The 24,946-nt window shown below is 38.8% G+C and overlaps 1 protein-coding gene across 6 annotated transcripts in view; it reads right to left on the reverse strand.

Annotated features, from left to right (window-relative positions):
• The window catches only part of GHR (growth hormone receptor), a 130,799-nt gene that overhangs the window by 46,630 nt on the left and 59,223 nt on the right, over positions 1-24,946 (reverse strand). For 5 of the 6 annotated variants that reach the window (XM_062600019.1, XM_062600014.1, XM_062600015.1 and 2 more), the window contains one exon: positions 22,296-22,376. In XM_062600019.1, coding sequence (XP_062456003.1) covers positions 22,296-22,365 — 70 coding nt within the window. In that variant the 5' untranslated portion in view covers positions 22,366-22,376. Of the gene's footprint in view, positions 1-17,132; positions 17,228-22,295; positions 22,377-24,946 lie in introns of those variants that run through there. The other variant, XM_062600020.1, reaches the window with a different exon arrangement.

Raw genomic sequence — 24,946 nt, forward strand, 5'->3', positions numbered from 1 at the left:
AAAAATCACTGTTTCTCCGTATCGGTTTCTCTCATTTGTTGAGCAAAAATAATACTTATGAAAAATATTGTTGGATTGTACATTAAATTTATATTAATCTATTATGTATTTTGGTATTCTCAAATACAAGGTCCTCTCTAAGAAGTGTAAATTGTGGTCGTTGTTGTTTATAATGATACAGAAAGTCTGCACTGTCTGCTGTAGAGTCTGTATTTTACATAAGGACACAAACTGCTTTTAAAATACCACATCATAACATGCTACACTTCTTATACTAATAAAATATTTCACTTATTTCAAACAGAATTGTAACACTAGTACAGATTACAGATATTTTGTTTTTAAGTTATAGTACGTCTTGCTTTTGACTGGTGAACAGGTCACAGCTGTTGCTTGTAAGATTGTTTTAAATTCACAGACACTGGAAACAATTACATGAAAGCAGCTCATCTTGTTAAAACAGTGTGTTAATTCAAACGACATGTTTATTTTCACCAAATGTGCTGAGGTTTTATTGATAAGGATTCATCGAAAATTATGACTTGCTGAACATCTTTGCCTTTAATATAAATAAAGTAATTGGAAAACAAGCTAACTGCCTTTAGGAAGGAGTATACTTCTAAAACAAAGACTGAACATTGATTTCAATGACTAAATCTTTTACCCCACATAATTAAAAAAGGCAGAAAGAGTTCAGATTTCATGAGCAACAGCAGACACTATACCTATGCCACCAGAATTAATACAATTCGCTATGTACTGTGTTATCTTTATGCTTATTTTGAGAGGAAAGCTAAAAGAAAAAAAATCACCCTCCAATTCCCTACTCACATAAAATACAGTAAAAACCAAGAACATTAGATAACTATGTCTAAAGCATTCTCCGTCTCAAGTTTTTACTTTAGAACAGTTATTTCCAGTTCTCCAGCTACATCAGAGCCTGCACCAGTTAGCTGCCAAGAGCATGTGTTCTTGGACATAACTGCAGCTCCTGAGGAGGGATAAAGCCATCTCAGCAGGGAAAATCTGGCTACAGAGGGAACTACCAAAAGACTGTTACCCATCCTTGTGCTCCAGTGTTCTGAAGGTTTGTGTTTTATTATTATTTTTAATATAACTGGAATGATACTCATTACATACCAAAAGCAGCAAAGGAGCCAAGGACTCCCTGAAGTTAACTAGGGATTTGCCTATTTTGAGTATTTTCTGTGGAAATAGCACAAATACCGGAACAAAGGATGACACACCAACACAGGCACCGCACTGATTCCACAATATGCTTCTATTACTCCTGCTCAGTAACAGAATTCACATGCAGGCATGATGTCTTTGAACTCTAGTAAAAAGTTGGCAGAAATAAAAAAAGAAAAAAACTTCCATGGAGTAGTACATGGACTTCTGAGATCCTTACTTTTTTATTGCTTTCCCTTAAACATTGGCTGTGTAGTATTTTGTCTCAGTTAACAGGATTTTTGGCCATGTTATTTCAAAAACTTTGTAATGAGTGCAATAGTGCAAAATGGACTAGAACTATCAAACCACATTTAACAATTATTTGAACCAGTCCGTATGAAAATCTTTTTGACTGCATTGTTTCTCTTGGATTGTGCTGTCTTGAACATTACATATGTTCCATTTATTTTTCCCTAACAGACTAGATACTCATACAGAAAAATCACAACAGTCATCAACTAGTAGTAGAAAACTTGCATGTGATGTTGTGCTTAGGCGAGAAGATCAGAGATAGGCGAGAGTCTGTACTGAGAGGTCCAAGAGGACACAGCCAAAACTATTCTCAGCGTTCTGCATGCACTGGAACAGGACGTTGCTATAGAGAATCAGCCCTGCCCACTGACTTCTCCTTTTAGTGCATGGATCTGATGAAACCAGCATCCCAACATCAGACAGCATCTGCACTCAATATCCTAGTTGCAGCCCACATGAGTGACACCTTTCTTACCAGTTCTTCACTTCAGGATATGGATTTCAGGTGCATCCGAGAAATTACTACTTAGCAAAGGCCACACTGATGAAGACCACCAGTTGTTCTAGCTCAGTATCTTGGCTCCAGAAGTGGTCAGAAGTAGATCCCCAGGGAAGAGAATATAAATAAGAGGAAAGGATAACACGCTTCTTCAGACACCTCCTGAGTTGGGTCTGACTTCCACCTGCTGCAGATAGGTGTGGAACTGGTGTCCTTTGTTCAGCACCTCTTTCAACTTATGTAAACTTAAGGATCCACACGCTGGTTTCTGCAGCTCTTCAGTTGGCCCTTTACTTTCCAGTCCTAAGTAACTTAATATAGCACCAGTAAACTTTGTAACCTCAGTATTTGCCTCCTTTTTGAAGTTGTGTAAGAATATGTAGAACAGAAGAGGTGCCAGCACAGATACCCATGCAGCTTCACTAGCTCCGTCCCTTTTCACTGAATTTGCTCTACTTTGTTCCCTATCCTGTTCAGCCATGCAAGGGACTCCTCTCTTTCACCTGTAAGAGACTGACTTGCCCTTCTACAATTTTGGATGGGCTCTACTCCCTGTTACTATATTTATTTCTAAAATATTTACTGTTTTAAGTCCGCACACCAGCGATAATTCAAGATGAAAAAAATTCCAAACAACCCCACTTTACAACTAGATTTTATATACTTGCTTCAACAGTTTTACTCTCCCAAACAGCTTTGCTGGTTTGGCAAACTGTGCCTGCTATTTTTTAGGAACCGCTGTCAGCCTTGCTCTGGAGAACACAGCATCACTCCATAACTGGCCCAAGCAACGTCATCTTTGGGACTTAAAATTTTTTTTTAAAATACCTTTTATTCACTGATTTTGCATGCAGTGTGGATTGAGGCTGAGGTCTGAGAACATGGCAGACATGCCTCCAAATCTGCCAGCGACAATGGATTATCCCATCCCTCCTCTGGAAATACCAGTAAAGAGGTGAAATGCTGATTTAGTGTGAGGCTTGAATTCTGTCTGGCGAAATTGCTGTGATCTAACTCTGTTCTGGAAGCATAATTTCCCATACTATATCATTTTAGGGGACAAACAAAGGATTTCAGTTTCCACAGATTTCAACACACCACATTTCAAGTATACCAAAACAATTTAAAATAAAAATGAAAACACACAAATGGAAAATGCCTAGTCTCTTCCTGCAAAAATCCTCCCACAACACCAAATTGAAAAGCCCAGTGTATATTTCTGTCTCTTCTAGGCAGATTTTGTTAGCTGTGCTTTATGAACAAACTATTTTAAGCATCTAAATTGCCACATGATTCACAGTGATGATAAAAGCCAGCAGAACACATTTGAACTTTGAACAGATCCATCTCCACTTCTTTTTAATGGATTAGAACTGTCCTAATGTATTTATACAGGTTTGCTAGCTTAAAAAGCTGGAACACAGGAAACCTCTGGGCTAAGCTAAGTGTGATGAAAGTTCAGAGTAATGGATCAAAAAACATATCAGAACAAAATACAGTGAAAACTTTCAGAACTGTTTTGCAACCACTTTAAATAACAGAATTTAGTTGTTGAAAACACAACTAAGTGCAATTTTCTCTGAGTTATCTAGAAGGGACTGCTTGTTTTATTTTGAATTTTTCTTCACGTTTCAAAAAGATTAAATATGACATTTAGAATATGGTATGTACTACATTTTATGCTTTAAAGTAAATTATTCTCCTAATAATCCATCTTATTCAATAAGGTATTTCACAAAGTAAAAGAAAAATGCAGTCAATTGTAATCTCCCATTGTGCCCACAGTTCTACAGATACAACTGTAATATGGCAAATATCTGGATTTTATATAATTTCAAGGAATTGAAACCAGCACTTTAGCTACTTAGAGATCTAAAAAAGGGAACAAGTTTTATGTGGTCCACAAAACACATACAGTGTATTAAGGCAACTCAGGAAAAATACAGCTAGACAAGCTAGGTTTTTATACTCATATGCTTCTATTAATATGTCTTTTGTCCCTTAGCAAATTACTCAGACTAGGAAAGGTCTCAGGTAATGCACAGCAGACAGCTTCTTGGGGAAAACAAAAAATTAAGATGTTTAATTTTGCAACTTTCACTTTCAATATTGTTAGTTGTTACTTTCACAATACTAGATGAAGTATTTTAGTTGCATGAGAGATCTTCTGGTTTAAATTAAAACTGTAATTTAAGTAAATACAAGCAAACAAAACGTACGGCATTTAGAGGTATATTACTTTTCAACCCACCACCAAGTACCCAGGTATCTGCAGTCATCTTCTTATCCTTGAAATTCTACATCTACATTAGTTTATTCATCGTAATCTAATTAGATTAATAGTATGCGCAGTCTCCATCTCTTTGCACTCAAAAAAAAAAAAAAAGGGGGGGGGGGGAAGTATGGAAATGCTTCTTACACTGCCCAGACTAAGTGTGATTAGAAGACATAAAGCTGCAGCTGAAGGACCCTTGAAGCTCCTCTCCTATGACACCTGCACCCCAGTCCTTTATTTAAGAGATAACAGGGTGGTGCTAAAGATCTGCATACCACGGAAATGTTAGACACACAGCAACAAGTACTTGCTTGCCGTCCTATATTATGCTGTAGTTGACATTTATATTAATCTAGTCATTATTTGGATATACATAAGGAATTGGAAGATCAGACTGTTTTAAAGACAGAGAGGAAGCCAAGAATCGTACTCTAGTGCCGGGGTTTCTTTCATCTCAAAATATAGTGCCAAATTCAGAATCCAAAGTAAATGAGCAGCAAAATCAGTGACAAGGCAGTCTTTTTTCACAATATTTCATCAATATGTTTCAACTTGCTTCCCAGAGATTCTGTCTAAATGGACTGTAGTGTACTTACATTTACAGAAGTCCTCAGTCTGCTGATGCACACATAAAAAAACTATCAGATTTCTTGAACCTAATGATCTTCTGACATAGTTTGCTAGCAAGTAGCCTGGCTTCAATAGCGTATCTAAAGCTTTCAGAAATTAAGTAGCTAAAAAAGTCAAATTTAACCTGTCAAAGAGTCTAACTAGAAATTTCAACATCATCTTACAATTCCTCTGCGCCAGTATATCTGCAAAGCAGGTAAGGCTACAGGACTGGTAAAAGCACAGGAGCTGGTGTAACAAAAGTACCTCTATTGGCTTCACTAAACGGTGACAGTGTTGAAGAACAGGAAAGGATACAGAAATCTGTGCCAAAGACAGGGAAGATAGAAAGAAAGTCTCCTCTCTATGTTTCTGTATATAACTGCACCCTTAAAGAAATCTGGCTTTTCTCCTTGATTTCCACAAGCACCTGCTGGTTAGCAGAAATGATGGGCAGTCATTCCCCTGTCAGCCCCCAGTGGAGACTGAGCTTCGGCGCATTCTTCCATCACTCTTCGAATATAAAGACGTTTCAGTCACTGATAACTTCAACCTTAATAATCTGAATTGAGACTACCTAAATCGAGTGTATGTCTCATGCCAAAAGTATTTTAGAAAACTCTGCATGGGCTAAATCAGCCTTTTCTAAGAACAAGAAAATGAAAAATAAAATAAATTCATAATCCGAAAAAAGTACTTTCTTCTTCTTCTTTGAAAAGCTCCAGTACTCCCATTTTTATTTTTGGGCCATAATGTTCAGTGGGGAAAAGGGTTGGAGGGTTACAGTGAGCAATAATTAAGAGTAATAAAAGTGAGAATTTAATCTGACTGGCTTTCATCTGTGGCCTTCTATATGAAGCAACAAAAAAGGGTGCACTGGGTGCATCCCTAACAACCACAGAGAAAGTGTTCAAGGTGCTTCATGCTGCTTCCTTCTAGGAAGCCTTTGTATTTCATCTTGACCATGCTGGACTGGGTGCTTCTATGCACTATGCGCATACATTCATGGACCGATTGAGGAGTATGTTTGAACAAAAGCGTTATTCAGAAATCAAAATGTGGGTGGCCATTTCATAGTTACCCACGGTAACAATTAGTTATGGACTCACCTTAGTACAAGGCCTTGCCTGTTGGAAGAAAAGCAGAGTTTCTGTAAATACAGGATTTATGCAGAAATCAAATATGTACTGGGGGAAACTGTTCAGGGTTTTCTCTGCTTGCTGGTGCTGTCACCTGCTTGCTGACAAACACACGACTGCCCTGGCAGAGGAGGAGGCTGCATGCCAGTTCTGAGTGTTGGAAAAGAAAATTTATCATTTTGCCCTGCACAATAAATGCAACACTGCTGGCAGAGAATATTGCATGACTTCAACAACTTCATCACCCTTACATCTGATCAACTCAAAGCAGCTAAGGAGTTTATTTTCAAAATGCCTTCTTACAGCTAGGGAGTGGGGACACAGATATTAGCTGATTTTCTAAGGACACAAAGGATTTTCTGCAGCACAGCCAGAGGTTGAAAGCTTATTTCAGACCAATGTCTATATTACAGTACTATTATCCTTTCTGGAGTCATAGGGATTTTGTCCACCATAGGACAAATAAGTGGCTTTGGAAGCCTCTCAGTCATTCCTGCCAACCAGCCTCAACCTCATCTGACTGGCTCAGCTTACTGGGACCCTTTTTGTCTTTCTGCTGAGACTGGTGAAAGAAGTGACTGCTTGTGCCAGCTCAGGTACCTGCAGCATGTTTCCTCCAGGAAGCAATCAAAAAATGAAAAAGGAAATTTCACACAGACCATGTGGGAGCCACCTATTAATAAAAACAAAAGCCAATCAGTAAAACCAATGTCATATCTTAGCATTGAAATAAACTCCACTTAAGAGCTCAGGATAGACTGAGTGCTCTACACAACAGTCTCCTTGAAACATCCAGCATGTTTGGCTGTACAGATTTGATTATGCCAGTTCTGCTCCTTCTGGGAACATGTCCATGCTGTAATCAATCCAAAAACTGTCAGAAACTAATTTTTTTCTGTTTATCTATAATCTAAGCCTTGCCCTTATTTAAAGGAAGGAGGACTTCATCACACGCATTCTTCTAACATTCATGTGTCTTTTTAACGTTCTACATTTAAAAGCTATACTGTATTATGCTAACAATCAGGAAATGCTGCAGAGCACCCATATAAGAAGGCAGAGGGACTAAATATCTTTAGTGCAGGAGAGATACAGTGGATCCAACACTTTCCCAGAAGTAATTTGTTAGAAGATTATAGTGACTTTTCATAACCTGTAATTGACTGAATGATGAGATTTCCTCAGGCAACTGGACCAGCAGACAGAGGGCACCTCTGTTGAAATCCAGGAGCCCTACTAATATTAAATCATTTATTTTTTTGATTAGTCCATGCTTCTTTTCTTAAAGGGGGTTAAGATCTACATCTCAAGTTTATTTTTTCTAGGCCTACCTAGGACTTTGGGAAAAATAATGCTGTTTCTCAGGTTAAAAAGTCAATGCATAAATACAGCTGTCTTGGGATTGCTGGAGATCTTAATTATATTTCACACATCTCTGCAAATTCCTCAAATGTAAAACCCGTGGAAGTGAAAAGTATCATCATGGTCATAATTCTCATGTTTCTAAAGGGATTTGAAGGAGACATAACGAAATTAAGTGGCAAGACATTAACTGTTGACGCTTCTCTAAAGCGAGAAGAAAACAGAGCCTCATTCTCTGAAGAAAAACTGCACTTTTGGTTTAACAAGTGGGAAGAAAAAAACATGTTGAATTCCAACAGTAACAAGATCTCATAACTGAAAAACAGCATTTAACAATAATTCACAATCAAGCCTACTGTTACGAAGTTGGACAACAGAGACCTAACAGTAACCTCGATAAATGTAATCCTTGCAGTTTTTCCTGTAACTAGAACTGCTACTTAAGTCTATTAGCTAGATAAACCAGTGTAGCTGAGTATCAAGCCTGCTGTGGGGGGGATAAGATAACATATCAGATTGGGAACTCTGCAAGGAGGATATAGATATTTTCAGATGGTCAGCACTTCTGGAAAAAAAAAAAAAAAAAACAAAAACCCTCACCTCCTGACAGAACACCAATGGGAAGCTGTCACTCACTTATCTCAGCAAAACATTCACAAGATTTCACCACAGGCAAACGTGCCCAGGAGGCCAGAATCTGTAAAGTTTGTCCTCTTGGCAGAAAAAAAAACAAACGTTCCTTGACTCGTGCAGCAAAGAAAGACCAACTCAGAGCAAAACCTAGTTTGAACAATTACCCACTGTTCAGAGCCTGGGGAAAGCAGACAGTAGCAGTTGGATATTATGGGCAACCATCCTAAATTCCGCCAGCTTTGTCTTTGCTACCTATCGTAATATGAAATCTCATTCAGAGGGGATCTGCAGCATTACAAGGATCTTTGTAAAAATGGATGTAATCCTACTGAACCAGCCTGTTCAGCAATGGGAGGTTAAACACAATCACAGCTGGCTGTCCCAAAGAGCTGCCAGGGCAACCTTTCGAGAGCAAAGCCTTGCCTTGTATCTCTGCAAAGCATGACACAATCCAGCTGGGACGTAAATTTAATCCTGAAAGGCCCTAGGTGCTGAGAGGTATGTGCCAAGAGTTACAGGAGATAGCTTGTGTTTTTCTGATCAACTTCTACAGCTTCCTGTTGTGCAAATGGCACTGATTCAGAAAGGAAAGATTTTAAGTTATTGATCACACATCCACTTCATTACTTGTGGAGTTGTCCCAGATGCTTTTCCTAGGAAGTGGCTTGTCAGATCTTCACAGCAAGAAATGTTAGTGCCCTTGGCTCTGGAGCCAACTGGAGGCATCCTTGGATATTAGGGCAATTTCTGATTAAGAACAGATGAGGCAACTACATTCAAAGCTAACTAGATTAGTTAGCTAGACTGAACATCTCTCCACAAACCCACTGACGAGTAGATCCAAGAATGAAACACTGCACTGAAAAATAACGTCTAAATATACAGCAGCATTTTTCCTTATTGTTCACCAATCTTATATACCTCATTTATATATTATTCAAGAATGTTTTCATCCACCCTACGAATATAAACGGACTTAAGTGGTGTAGACCAATGAGATTAGAGACAGATTAGAGACTTATACTTCCAAACATCCCACTCTGACTGATTCCAAATATTCAACACATAGTTCTACCCTCAACCACGTCTGTTTAGAAGCCTTCTAAAATAGATGTTAAGAATTTAAAAAGGCGTTTCTTTTCCTTGCCAAACCATGACTTACTAATAATTTCCATCCCTGTAATAATTACTTGTAACTTCCAGAAAAACATTTTCACTGCAAGCAAAGATGAACCCAGGATATATGCAAACAGATTAAAACAGATGGTTTGAATTAAATCCTATACAACAGTAACTATAGTTGTCATCAGCATTTTCATTGAAATAGTTACCATTATTATTAGCTATTTAATCATTAACAGCAAATAATAGACAATGTTAACATTTATAGTTAATGCCTATATGCACTTCCCCAATACTTGCAATTACCTGTTCAAAGTCAAATTAATATTTGAGTTTCAGTGATTAAGAGGAAGAACACAAATTCAAAGGATATAATGACATTATTTTACTTTGTACATCTTACTGTTTTTGTAGTTTTTAAATGTTACTACAGTTTTCCCTGCTACAGTAGGTCTGGGTCTGGGTAGGTCTGGGTGGCAAACACTCGGCGCCTCTCAGAAGAAGCATGACGCAGCAAGCGGTGCCTGCAAGCCAGGCCTGCTACTGTTCCGGTTACCCTGTCCTCACGGGGTGAAAAACAAGGGGCATATACAGATTCAAATGTAAACTCTTGATCCAAGAGAGTTTTCAGACTTGCCTATAAATTTTCTGTGTCAGCCCTGTCTCTAAAGCCAAGACTACACATTGCTAGGGGAATAATAAACAAACAAAATCTCAGACCAAATAAAGGATAAATATATTTCCTTTCAGTAAGTTTCCATGATATCTTCTGGCTAATAGTTAGGGATAGTCCACAACAGAAAAACTTTTCCAGCAGGGTAGATCTCTTGCATCTCTCCAGTCAAACTGCCCTCCATCATTTGAGCTTTACACATGCACATACAGGAATCCAAGCAGGCCCCAAACAGCTGCTCTGCACTCAGATCCTCCTCTTTCACGTTCTTGGCACCGTGCAAGACTGCACAGATTTCTGTCACGTCCCACCCCTGAGCCTTCCAAGCCAAAAAGTTCTCATCTGCTTAACGTCTGTTTGTACTGACTGAAGAACCACCTTTGCTCTGGTGTCATTTCAAAGGCTCTCTGCAAACTCACACTCTAGAGGCTGCACACGTGTTTGCCCATACCTTTTTTTGAGACACTGGTCTTAAAAGGTCCAGGAGGCACTGGTGACAAACACATACCTTTCAAAACAATCATTATTTGCATAGACTCTCAAATACATCATATTTATCCGTGCATTTACCAATCTATGCTCTTTTCAGAATTTTCTTCTAACTAACCTTGCCCAAAAGACAAACTTTCTGGCATGCAGTTTCTCTGAATTCTTTTTAAAATTGATGTCATGTTTGTTACATCCCATTTCTCCAGTGCCAAGGCTGATTTAAGTGATAAATTCCTATCTATACCTAAGTTTCCTACTGCATTTTTTTGAAACTCCTAGGTAAATTTGACTAACTTAATGAGAATGAAAAATAGGTCCTTACAGAAAATCCACCTGGTTCTCTACACGATATATTAACTCTATTAGCCCTTCTCATGGCTAGAACGTAGCCCCTAAGATGGAATTATCTATTTTCTATAAGATTTTTAATTATCTGCAAAAAAATTCCTGTACTTCAGGAAACAAAAAAGTCTTTGTCACATTAGGAAAGGAGCATTTAAAATCCCTAACAAGTGACAGTTTCCCAGAAGTTTTGCTGAAATCTAACCATTGCTGTTACTATTTAATATTGCTTTCTCCCTTATACGGAAACATGCTGCAAAGTAAAAACCTCTGTCCTGTTAAATCCCAGGACTTTTTCCAGATACAGAAGTTAAAGAATCCTTACTTGTAGCCTGCAGCTCTGCCTGTCGTGTAGAGTCATTCCTAGGCTATTTTTTTTTTCCTATAGTTCATCCTTAGCACCTTCCCAGAAGCAGAGAAGAGAAACAACCTACGCTGGGTACTTTTATTGCCCAAGGGAACAGAGACACCCTTGCCAGAGTTTGGTCGCCGAGGGCCGCTCGACGGACTAGCTCCCCGGCACTACGTCATTCCAGCTCCCCTTTCTGTCACCCCTGGAATCGGGTGAGCAGCCCAGGACCGGTAGCACTGTACCTTTGCTGCTACAGAGTAACTGGAAAGGCAGGGGAGATAGTCAAGGTTTGAAATAACCAGATGAGGGGCTGCCTGGAGCCCGTCTGACCACAAATTCTGCAAGGCCGAACTAAGCCACCCTCCAGACGGCTGATGGCTCCACTTCCCCAAGTACCCAACAGTGCTGGAACTGTTGCCGCAACCCCCAAAATTATCTGGTTCTGCTGACGGGGTCACCAGTGCTAAGCTGTCAGAGACACTCCATGTGATTCAAGGACTGCACTTTGTGAACTCTTGCTTTACAGCATTTCTCTTCTAATTCTGATCTTTCGGAGTGCCTCAAGAGAGCAGAGTGCTGAAATCATGTTGAGGTGCCGAACAGGTGCTCCTTTATCTGCAGTGGCAGGAACCACTTCTGGTCAATGATCCTTCTCCAATTCCCAGTCACATAAAAGAAAAAAAATCAGATCTGTGTTTCTCCTCCCTATGTTTTTTTTTTCTTTTCCAAACGTAATTCTGACTGACTTTTGAAGAGTACAGCACGAAAAGTTGCAACTTTCTAGACAGTCTCTTGGTTCTGAAAACCTGTTGTACTTTAAATCAGGTAGGGCAAGTTACTGTATAGTAACTATATCATTGTTTAAATATTTTTTCCCATGGCCATTTCACCGCATGCTATGAAATGTACAATAACACCAGAGGTTTTTTTTTTCCTTTCTTTGCTGTGTTACAGATTCCCTGTTACAGTACTGAAAGCAACTGCTATGCAGGCACTCCATTGCATGGAATGATCCGTTGTAACTCAGGCAGTATACATTTATAATACAAATCAGTGTTTATTTGCTGGAACTAATTTTCCTCTTCTTTTTTCACAGTCAGTTTATTGATTAAGTTCATTTGGCTAATATTGTATAAAATGCTTAAAAAAGTTCATGTGAAATATACAACTATATTTAAAATACCAAAACAGAAGTGAAAAAATAAAACAAACTGTAACCAGGAATTTTCTCACTTGTTAACTTCCTAAATAGCTGTAACAAACTGCTGGGCCCATTTTTGCTGTGTCCACAATCTAATTTTCCTCCTTAAAAACACGGACTTAAATGCCTGTGTGGGCAAAAGTTTTTGTTTGAAATTAGCTCAGCTGCACAGAAACTGGGATTTTACCATAAGTGGTGACAACTGTAAACAGCAGCACATTGCTTCCGATGGCTGTAATTAGTGAGAAGAATAACTCTGGTAAACGAAGTTTTGGATCAAATTCCAGACTTGGAGATACAAGTGCAGCTGTTCAAGTGGGACTGCACATCTCTGAGGGCAGAAATTAGTTTTGCAGGACAGCTAGATATTTAGGACTCTTGGCTCACTAGACTGGATTAAGCTCATGTACTTTGATCATTGCCTTGACAGAAGCAATTATAAAAGATTATAGGAAGAAAACGTCAGACACATTCTCTCGCTCGCTGCCACTAGAACATCCGACACAGTATCAGAAACACAGTCTGTCCCTCTTCAGATGGGAACTTAAGCATTTGATCAACTTTAAAGCACTTGAGTTGAAGCTACTTCTTACATGCAGTGGGGCGTAACTCAACTGTTCTGATCTGTACCCAACAGCCTTACAGCTTCTCCATCAAAAGCAAGCCACAAGTGACCAGCGGGAGCCAGCAGTTTTGTGTGCAGCTCATTGCTGGTAAAGGAGGAGCAATTCTGGTCCACAGGAGGACAAGTATGCCTGCTGGTGGCTTGGCTGCTTGAGAGAGAGATGTACATTGGGATTACAAGCTTTGCAGCCAAGGGGTGGAAGGATTGACTTCTGCTGCTGACTATTGCTGATGCAAATTACAGAGATGAGGCTGATTTTGGCAAACAAATTCAAAACCGGCAATCAAAGGAGAACAAATTGATGAGTTCGTGTTTAAAACAGAGAAGAAAATATGATGGCAACTAAGCAGTAATAAAAGAAATCTACACAATGGCAGGAATGTTAAAGATAACAGAGATAGCTGGATGGGAAAACTGTGGCATGTATGTTATTTCACAGGGTGTCTGACTGAAGCTGATTGTTCACAAAGTGTTGCCTGGCAGTCTAGCAGACAAAGATATCCTTAGGTCTGAATTTTTCATCAGTAAAAGCTGGAGTCAGATGTGGTTTGGAGGAAAGGACATAGGAGGAAAGTCTGTGACAATGCAAGTTCGCATTTTAACCACTGAATCTACTCACCTATAAGCCTGAATATGGATTTTTAGGGGCTACTATAGCTGAAAATTTCAACAGTATGCTTTTATTTTCTTTTTTTTCCCTTACAAAATAGAGGTCTGTCCACAGTTCAAATGCAGCAAGTACCTCCCACTCTTAAAAATCCCAAATCTCTTCCTGTTAAAGTATTGTGCATATTACCAATACATAAGAAATACAGTGTGGACTTCTTTCTTTTCCATATGAGATCACAGATACTGTCACTTTGGCATAGACAAGTGGCTTATTCGAAACATACAGTACTGGCTAGGAAGCAAGAGTGTTAAAAGCAACTCAGAAGTGCACTGATTCAAGGCCTTCCCTCAAAATTTTCTGCTAGCCATCAAAGCCATGCCTAATCGCAATGGAAAGTGATGATGGAAATACTATTTTGGTCTTTGCCAGAACGAATCTTCCCTCCAGCAGAAATGGCTTAACCAGATCAGAGTGGTATAATTTACACTTCCCTGTGCCAAACTTTCTGATCCTAGTTCCTGGAATGGCTTCTATAGCAATTTCTACTATATAATGGAACATTTTTCTTGCTCAGAGATACTTAAACTTCTGGAAATAGGGCTACTGCTTAAAGGCTTTGCCTGCAGATAAAAGCTTTTAAACCTGTATTCTCAATAACTCTGCCACTGTCCATGTAAAACAAGATGCACTAATCTGGTATCAATTATGTATTTTTCACGGTTTAATGATAACTCTGCTTTGGCTTGTACCCCATATTATAGCAGCACATAACCGCAAATAGACTCCATTTATAAGAATTAAGAAGATGCACTACCAGATATATTATGATGACTACCAACTGTATTATGATATTATTATTTACCAAAAGAAGGCAAGAGTTTGCAGATTAAGCTAAGGAAATATTCTGCCCTTTCCCATTCATCTTTTGGCACTTCCTAACAACATCAGAATATATGCAAAAATATCAAGTCTTCCTGATCATCAAAGAAGTCATTAAGAAGGAAGGAATATCCTGCATGTATGAGAATTGGCTTGTCACTGTATTGACTGCTAAAATTTATAATTGCTTTATAAATTAAATAATTAAATTAAATTACCTTATAAATTAAATTTATACAATTCTAGCTTGCCTAAACCACAAGACACATCTTCAACCAAAATTGCCACACAGCTCCTGATCTTTAGATTTCTGAATATTTCAGGCCAGGCAGCAAAGTCCCTATTATCTTCCAACTCCATGAGCAGATGGACAAATCTCACATTTTTAATCTCATCTCCCACATAGAAAGTGAGACCCCATGGCAAGGAACAGTTTGCCAGTCCTGAGACCAACCTGCTACGAAATTAAAACACAACCTTACCTCTGAGTCGACAATAAATACTTACTTACTTGCTTAGCTCTCCCCATGCGACCAGCCCCACCGATGTGAATGGCACTATGGCAGCACAAAGCTACCTACCTGAGAGTCTGTAGGATAATTCCCAAGGTATCTTTTGTCTATATAAACTACTTCATATCATCTAGCACCACATCTTAAAATGAGAATGTGTTCACACTAAAGTATAGTTAGTTCCTCCTCTTAAAATTCAAAATAAATTCTCATGAATAAAAATAACCATTGTTCTATGAGCTGTACAATCTAATAGATCTCTTCCAAGAATTTAGTTTAGAAATGAATCTCTCAACTCAAAAGTCATCTTTATAAGGGCCACTCATTTAAGAACTCCTCTGCTTGCCTGGTATACCAGATCTAAGAAACTAATTATGCTTGTCTCACTGCGGTCAATGGACTATCCCAGGCAAAAGGTTACTAAATTGCAACGCATACTGACTTTGTCCCATGTGAAGATGAGAAGGTTCGAGGGTCACAAAAAGAGTCTCAAAGAACAAAAACACATTCAATAAATCTTCTAACCAGCTCAACCCCCATGTACTCATCCAAAATGTACAAATATATCAACAAATATTCCAGCAAGGATACCTGTTTATATGTCAGGCATCTGCAACATAGTATTTATCTTAACACTAAAATCATGATCTAGCTATGGCAAAAAATGTTCACGGGAAGCCTATGATGCTCCAATAATATGCACCAAGCCAGCTAGTTAAGAACTCCTGTGACTAACAGTTAAGACTGTATAACTTCCATCTGCGGTACTATAACTGTTACAACGTCTTGTACATAGTTTAAAAGTATTCCTCTTTACTATATAGTTGGGTTATTGAGAGTAATAAAATTTATGATTCAAACATCCAAAAAGGCTTCTGAATTAAGAAAAACAGTAACAAATCAAAATATTATCTTTTAATCCTGCAAAATTCATTTATTTGGTGGGCAGACTAATTCTCATTATCTCAGTACTTTCATAATCTTGATCCTAATGGAATAATAGGTGAAAAGAGCCTTATAAAAATTGTATGAACATTTCTGAAAACATCTTTAATGTTTATTTCTATCTGAGAGTGTTTTCCACCCAACAATCTCAAAGAATCAACACAGAAAAATCAGCTCCCCTCATGTTCCTGTAACAGAGATCATACACACAAGCCATAAAACTACAAGACAGATAAGGAGACACAACCAAATTGCTGGTAAGCAGAACAGTCATTCTGACAAATTCTTATCAAGCTGATATTGACTAAAAACATGCCTTAAACGTGGGTAAATGTTTTTTTCATCTCACCACACTTCAGCTCAACATGAGGACTGCAGTCTATCTTCTAATCAAAGGAACACTTTGGTTTGACCTCAAATTTATATTTTGTACTCAAATTCTGAATATAGTGCCATGAATTTTAAAATCCCACGAAAAAGGAGATCCTAGGTAGCACCATTCCTTTGCTGACACCAAGCATTAATGCACAGCTTTACCCTCTGAGACTTCTCCGTACCGTCACGTAGTGCAGAACTGCATATTATAAGATCACTGAAAGTGAAACCGGCTAGTCTCTTAACTGATTGAATAGTGAAATGCAAAAAAAAAAAAAAAAAAAAAAAACTCTCCATCTGGCTTTTAAGAGTTTCCATTAATCTAACGTCAGGTGATATTTAAACATAAATGGTCACATGTATGTTATAATCAAACATACAGTTTTTAAGATGAGTGTTTAAAATGTGCAACCTGTTAAAAAAGGAAAGAAAGAAGGAAAGAAAGAGAGAGACACAATTAGTTTGCAGGCATGCAATGTAACAGTTTCCTTTACTTTGCTTAGGTACTCGATTCTCAGCAGAGAATATGCTGCAGATTAAGAAATTCCTCTTAGTGTCAGGAAACTCAAATCCATGACTTCAGATAACATCAGCCTGCTACTTAGTTTCATGCTGACAGCTATTATCCTGTCTATTCACTAATAAGACCTCTCAGCCTAGCTGACCACAGAAGACCAATAGAAGACCAATGGTTAAGCAGCTATATTACCATCCGGTAGAAAGCACGCAGAATTACGCGTATCTGGCAAGGCACATAACCGTAACGGTTAAACTCTTCAAAATGAAGAGACCTACGCTTAGCTCTCTATGTGCAATCTAGGGCAAAATTTAGTTGCCTGAACTTCTATGACTATGTCAGATTACTTAGGGTATTCTGCCTGCCTTCAGTTTCTGCTTCAAAAGATATGGTTCTCCTTTAGGTTGTATGCTCTATGTCCAGGTTTCATGTAGATATTTTGGATACCTATAGCATCTACATGGTATTCACAGATAGATGAATCTCACCTTTAGGTGTCCAGCCTCCCATGAAGTCAACAGAGAGCTAGCCAATATATTCCCAACATGAAGAATGGTTCAGCTGCTGCAGTTCATTTAGTTGCCTAAACACGATGTTCAGGAACCTTTGAGATGCCTGGCTTTAAACTGCCATTCCAGAAGGATGCACATCTCCCATGGATGCTCTGTCACCTCCGCCAGCCCCATACAGATGTCTCAGGTACCTAGAGATGTCTCTAATGACAATAAATTCCTGTGCGTAGATAACAGATTCAATCCCTAGATCTGTTAATCGGGAGCTTTGACACTCAGCATACACTTGAATTTAGATAGTTTACTCTGGATATGAAATGCACACAGAGTGTCCAATTACAAGAAGAGAGTAGACACCAGCATAACAAAATAAGATTTCGCTGGAAATACAAGTAGATCTGGTGTGTCTCATCAGGGACACAATTAAGTAATTAATCATATTTCTTATGTAAAACAGGAAAGTACGGCATTTGAGCTCAAAACCTACATAGAAGAATTAGGAAAAAAACCAGCAGAATTCCCCCAAAACAAAGCTGTGTTGCAAAAAATTAAAAACATTTCTGAAATCAGATTAAATAAAATTCAGGCTTGTCTCTCCTAAAATATCATTGTAAAAAACAGTTCACTCTGAAGTATTTTTATTGTGCTAGCATTAAACCTGAGTGCCGTTCTAAACCTGTTTCAGAGGATAAATTAGCAAAGCTTTAATATTCTGGAATGAACTTTGTTTTAATATGAAAAATGATAAAAGATGTTTCCCACTTCTTTTCACTGGGGATGAAATTAGTTTTGGAACTGCTTGAGCTTATGTATTGTTTTATTAACTGGGACTAATTCCCAGTTTACTCCTCTATGTCCTCATCTGACCTACGCTGGTCAGTTGTAGAGAAAGAACAAGCACACAAAATTTATTCTTGCTTCCTAAGCTTTCTGCAACTTGTGATTGGAGCACCCACCCATCCTCTCCCATGTTAGCAGGTATCTTAAACCAAAATAACAAGACATTTCAAATGCATATATTCCAGCATATATTATAGCTATGTATGTAACTATGTAAGCATTCATACTAACTGTTTATGTGTACATGCATATAAATTCTTTATTTTTTCTTAAACCATGATTGTTATTGCACAGAAGTAGCTAATCTATTCATCAATCAGTACTGTCTCTTGTTCATGTACCTCATTAACTAAAAATAAAGCTACAGGATTTTCAGAAGTATGCAATTCCCCATCTTCAAAGCAACCTAAACTCTCAGGAGCCTGAATTCTGTTGACTGCTCCACTCTGAATTATGCATGGAGAACTGCTGCGGCAGACATACTTGGCCACATTTAGCACCATCTCTCAGATGGCAGCCACCGCTGTCTGTTTACTATAGCCATAGCCCTTGTTTAAGGAGCTGGCAACCCAGGCTCTTAGGAAAAGGCGAGTACAAAAACTAACTAAATCAACAGAAGGCCTCTGGCAGAACTGGCACCAGCCCGGAGACAGCAAATGAGTGACTAAATGTCCAATATCTGGTCTTGAATGTTTTGCAGTTCTCCAGCCAACTGCTGGCCTCACACTCTCTTTCCTGCCAGGAGGAAACACGTATGGGATTTAACTGCACGCCAAGGGCGGATCTGACCCCACTGCACAAAGCCAGCTCAAAGCACAGCACTTGTAAAGCTGCACATAAACTTTACTTTCAAGACACAGAAGTGTGCAGCTCTTCTACAGATCCCTCCATGTACAAGTCAATATTACACTGTGTCAGTAACATGCTTTGGTGTAAGACTAGCAACTACCTCTAATCATTTATTGTGCTGTCACAAAAACTGCTACTTAACAGAGTGGATTTCTCAGGGAACTGTGGCACAGCAGATCCAATTCCTCTGGAGCACATATAATTAAAGTATGTAAGAAGGTCTCAGCAAGATTGTGCTGGCAGAGCTCTGTAAGACTGTCAGAATTCATGACGTAGTAATGGGTTGGGCTGGAGGTTCATGAGAACTGTTTGTATACACAGGCACGCTCACACGGAAAAAAGGAACAAAATGATACTGGCTAAGAAACCGATCTCATCTAATAATTGTCCTAAATCACGCAAGAATGATACATGGTTGTTCTGCCACGCTGTTATTTCAAATATTCCCATTCAAGTTACACTTCTGTGTCTGACTTTCCCAGTGGACCAGCTCCCCCACTCTCAAAATAAAAGTGTTGCAACCTTAAATGTAGTTGAAAGTTTAGAATTTTATTAAAACATTAAAGCTCTGTTCCCTTCACATACACAATTCTGTAAAAATACAGCAGATCAGGATGTAGCTATTTAGTATTGTGTCTTGGATTTAAGTACAAGAACACAATCTAAATGTTCTTCAGTATTTTGGTTCCTGAAGTTAGCTCATGGAAGTTACTATTTGACGGTGGATACATAACCAGGCAAAAAGTGACTTTTTTTTTTTTTTTTTTTTTTTTTTTTTTTTAATATTTAACATGAAATTTTCACAGAACTTAGGAGATCTGGACCACACTTCATCTGCCAAAGACCAAAAAATCCTCTTATGCCTTGTGCTCCTGAACTTCAGGAGAGAAATCAATTGGTCCAGCAGATTGCATCTGAGCAGGGATTATTTTTGCCCATTTAATGAACACACTGTAAAATATAGATGTAGAGGGGGAGAGGAGATCAAGTCAGCCACATTCATTTTTTTCTTCTGACCATTCTGTAAGAAGCAATGAATAGAAGCTGGTACATGTATCATATTTCACTGAAAAATACTGACATTTCATATTTTAGCAGAATCAAGGACAAATTTGCAAATTTTTTCAGTTCATAGATCTAAATAAAGGGAGTGGTGCACAAAATGGAGGGGGGAGGGAGAAAGAAAAGAGTACATAGCTTTATTCAGCAAATTCCTATCAGAAACTTCTTTTAACTAACTCAGAAGACAAAGGATGCAAAATAATTTAATAAGAATTAATAAAAAACCCCACTTATTTCAGCCCAAATTTATTATGAAAATAAGCAGTGCACTATCACAGACTTCTTTATACACTTCTTAAACAGGTACATTCATTTCCCGTAAGACAAACACGCGGCAGACTGAAAGTGTCCCTGCAAGTAGGAAGAGAAGAAAGCCAGGGAGCAGACGTGCAAACTTAATTCATTCATTGCCTTTAACAGTCATCCACAGTAGAACTAATGTTAGTGTAACCACTGCTGCTGCGTCACACCCCTCAACTGCTGAAATGCGAAGCAGACTAGCCAAATTAGCAATCAAAATCAAAAACAACCAATGAAGGAACTCAAAATAAACCTGGTAAATGTAACAGAAAATGCCTTAACCTACAAGGGAGAGAGAATCTTGCAGATGATCTGGTGTCTAACAACAAAGATGGCACAGTCTGAGCCACTCATAAAAAGAATGGTTATGTTTCCCCTATCCAATACTTTTTTAAAATAAATAAAAAAACAAACAAAAAACCCTCAAAAAAAAAAATCTTTGTGGAAGAAACCATTGAAAATTGATTCTTTGAAATAGATTTCAAATCTATTGTTACATCTTATTTTCAGCTCCATTATAAGCAAGGTAATACTGATCATATTTCTTCCCTACTTCTGCAAATAGAGATATCCAGAAATGGTAAGAATGCAACTCCAAGAAAATGCAGAACTATATCTGGGAAAAGGATGATGATTATGAATTTAAAATATATGGCAGTTATGACTATGGGAAACTGAGCCACAGCTCTTTGCCTTAGTATCACATGCTAAAACCAATACTAAACTGGCTAGTGAAACACGGTTTGCAACTCTATGCATATTTAATTTGCATTTAGTAATGTTTAGGTAGGAGCAGAACTATGGAGCTAAAGAGAAAAGGAAACGAATCTTCAAAAGATGCAAGAAATTTTCATCAAAGATTTTATCAGTTCATTTACAGTTTATGGTGGAAGCTGTTTCCACTCCTCTTTTTACAAAATTACTTGTCAGACTGCCCCTCTAACCTTCTCTGCTAACACTGTTCTTGGCTAGGTGGTCAGGAGGACACCTGCTCAAGGAACCACTCTAGGGCAGCTGGTTCAGTAGCTCTGGGAGAAGAAATGATGCGTTCATATAACATTAAGTCATTGCAGAAAACTGTTACTGTTCTCTCCAAAGGCCCCAACAAGACAGAGCACATTGAGTAAGCTGTTTTTGTTTGCAAGAGCAGGTCTTAACCAGCATAACCAGATGAGTCTGAAGCAATGCAAAACTCCCACTGAAGCTAATCTTAGTGCTAAAGTAGCTAAAGACCAGCTTCAAAGGATCAAGAAGACTCAAGTCAGGCCTCTAGAATGTACAAACGCTGTTCTAAATCATTGCTACCTGCAAAAAGAGAAAGAAGCAGTGAAAGCTCAGCCGGAGGGAATACTTTCCAGGCTGCATTTAATTTAGAAGATGGAAGTTGATACACACTGAGGTATTTAAGGCTGAGAAGGGGGAGAACTGTGGAAAGCCAAGGGATAGATTCAGTAGCTGCAAAAAACTGAGCAGATCTGATGAATCAAAACCACAACAGGACGTGCATTCAGAATTTGCGCTAGATAAAAAGGTTTCTATTGGCTACCCACAGCAATCTGGCTGGTTGAGGCTGCATGCTCTTTTCAAATTCCTTTTTTAATCCATTCTGCACAATTTTTAAGTGCATTTCTTATGAAATTTGTTTATACTGGCCTTAGACTCAAAACATATGGCCTGAAAATGCTTCCTCCATATTTCCAAAGTTTTACATCTAACATATGAACACTAGAAAGATTTAAGGAAAAAAAAATTTTCTATTAAAAGTTAACCTCCATTCAATTCTTTCATAATGTCAGTACTAGACAGACTAGAACGAGGCAAAGAAAATCTAGATTATCTAACATCAACATTCACTCAACCTCTTTACGTGCCACAAACCTTCACCATCTACTAAATTCACCTTAAATCTGCAACACTTTGTCTTATCCATCATTTTCGTAACAAAATTAACTGACATATTTTTTACATGGTGCATTCAGATTACTGCAGTCAGGGTACTTGCATAGTTCTGATGCATATAATATAAAAATACTCTTCATATAAAGTCTACATATACACAAAGAGACAGAAATATATCATAAAACTTACCATCACTTGTAGAGAGAGAGTCATTTGCACAGACCAGTGCCAAAGTAAACAGTAGATGCCAAAGATCCATACCTCTAGGTTCTGTAATAATAAAAGACAATCAGAGAGTTTCTTTATAAACTTATATTATTACAGTTACATAGTATTTAAGCTACCATTTAGTTTTATTGAATATCTGACTGGAGTTAAACCAGAAGTGTATTTATTTTATGGCTTATTGCCTTGTAAAGTCATATATTATCTTACAGTCTAAGACAGATAGTAAATACCATTTTTTTTTTTAACATGACTAGCTTATGGATCACTAGTTGATTAAATATAAAGGAAAAATATCAGTATTTTCAATGTCTATCTTGCTCATAGGAAATAACCATACTTTTCCTATAACAACCTTTCAAAAATGGAATCCAATGATCAGCCTCGGCTAAACGTGAAAGTGGGAAAAGAGCAATAATATCTCTTTCAAGGAACAAAGATATGATCCTCTTTCCAGGCCATGCTCTCCTAAAGCTGTGTGTGTCTTTGCAGGCCATGTATACTGTTTCCTGGGTCTACATGCAGTAAAACAGAGAGGAGCGATGCAGTTGTATAATGCAGCTCCCACACCAGAAAGTCCAAAAGATGCTAGTAGAACAACCCAGCTTAATGCCTACCGTCACCGCCAGAGGCAAGTAGCACTCAATTAGCAAAGAGCACAGGCAGTAGCTGTGGTGACAGCAAGAATTTGAGTAACCTGGACTAATTCTCTGTTCTGCTCCCCACTGGCTTCCTGTGCAACTGAGAGCACGTGTCTCAGTGCCTCTGCTCTCCGGCCTGTCCTTAGGGACTGCCATGAAGGGTGTCTCACACTGAACACTTCTCTCGGTGTCAATTCTGAGCAGGCATCTTCAGATGGACCCAAGCATATTCACACAGCACACCCCACAGTCCTTGGCCCAAGAGTCATCCCACAAGTCTTTACAACCTCCTCGGAAAGTAATACCTTCCTTCTGCCCAGTTTATTTGCACCACAAACTCATCCTACAACTCCATCACACGACTGCGTATGGGGGACACTATTTTGCTCATGCCATAACCACTGGCCTCTGATAACAAAGAAGGGCAGAACCTGGGCTGTGCTGCACGTGTGGGCAATGTAGCCTTCTGCACAAAACCGTACAAAAAACAAAACAAAAGATTGTGAGGTGTCCATCCATAGTAGGGAAAAATATGTAACATGGACAGCTTACAATAGTGCCAGTGGAGCACAGAGGTTACCAGAGACCTTCAAAAGCAAAGTTAAAACACCCAAATGAACACAAACACTGAAACAACACTTGAGCTTTTGGCATGAAATTGCCAAGCTAAACTGCCATCCCAGCTCAGCGAGGCAGTGGAAGGATATAATAACGACTCCACTTTTGGATTTGCATGGATGACAAACTGTGCTTCTAATCTGAAGTATTTTTAATTGGACATTTTCTTTCTTCATCTAACAGGAGACTACATCAGCAATGTTCAAACAACCAAGCCCACTAATGAGCAACAATCTTTAAATGGGTGTTAACACAACTAATGCTGTCAAATCTGGTATTAAAAAACAGTCTCCCAGTACAATTAGCAAAGTCTGAATTTCATCAACCACTGTAAAACACAAGCACACTGGGTATTTAAAAATATGTTAACACTAAATTTAAGAGACAATTCCCTTTTCTAAATTTTATTGCCCCGAAAGAACATATTCACTCACGCTGCAGAAAGAATGTAGAATAATTAGAAACTCTAAATTTCTCACTCATGCTCTTTAGTACAAAACTTGAAAATCAGAAGGTGTTTTTCACATCTTCTGTGAAGGTGCATTTTCACATCTTCCTTAACATCTTTAGTGGCTCAATAATTTTCAAGTTTCAAATGCAATACAAGAATTTATTTTGACCGCTCTTTAGAGTTTAACCTCTGCAAAGACAAACCAAGAGACCCGCCCGACCACATCTGCTTTGACACCCAGACTGCCTCAGGGATTCCCAGCTCTTACTCTCACACACCCTTCAGCCAGACCTAGTTGGCATACGGCAGAAGGAGCCAGGGTTGCTCAGTGTGACTGGCTGAACGGAGGTAAGAGTCGGAGGAGCTGTCCTCTGGGTGCCTAACAAGACCTGTGCAGGATCTACCCCTGTCCAACCAGACCCAGGTCTGTCTGAGGGCACCTCCTTTTCTCCCAGGCGGACAGGAAGGAAGGAAAATGTATGGCGCGACTAGACACGGGTTACCGAGGATTTAGGACAGAGACTGGTCTGAGAGCGAAGCAGCCTGTGGAGCAGGGCCAAGGCATAGTGGAAGGCTGCAGCTGTGGGAGGGCACAGGGCTGGAAAAAAGCTCCTAAAGCAATGACAGGCCAACAAGCCTTCTGCTCTCAGAGAGAAGCTACACTGACAAATCCCGAAGCGCGTCCAAGCACAGCTGATTTTTTTTTTAAATCACTCCCCCACCCCACTGCATCTGTATTTGTGTTTAAAGGAATCTTATTGTCCCCTATTCATAAATCTCTTACAGAAATGCTTTTCTGTATTTGTCACTTCCTTTCCTCTTATGCTATTTCTACTCTATCAAACAGTCCCTCCTCCCCTCTAGCCTTTCCGCATGAGTATTGCCTGCTTTTGGGGACAGGAAGG

Source organism: Rhea pennata, chromosome Z, assembly GCF_028389875.1.
Source record: "Rhea pennata isolate bPtePen1 chromosome Z, bPtePen1.pri, whole genome shotgun sequence".
Classification (NCBI taxonomy): domain Eukaryota; kingdom Metazoa; phylum Chordata; class Aves; order Rheiformes; family Rheidae; genus Rhea; species Rhea pennata.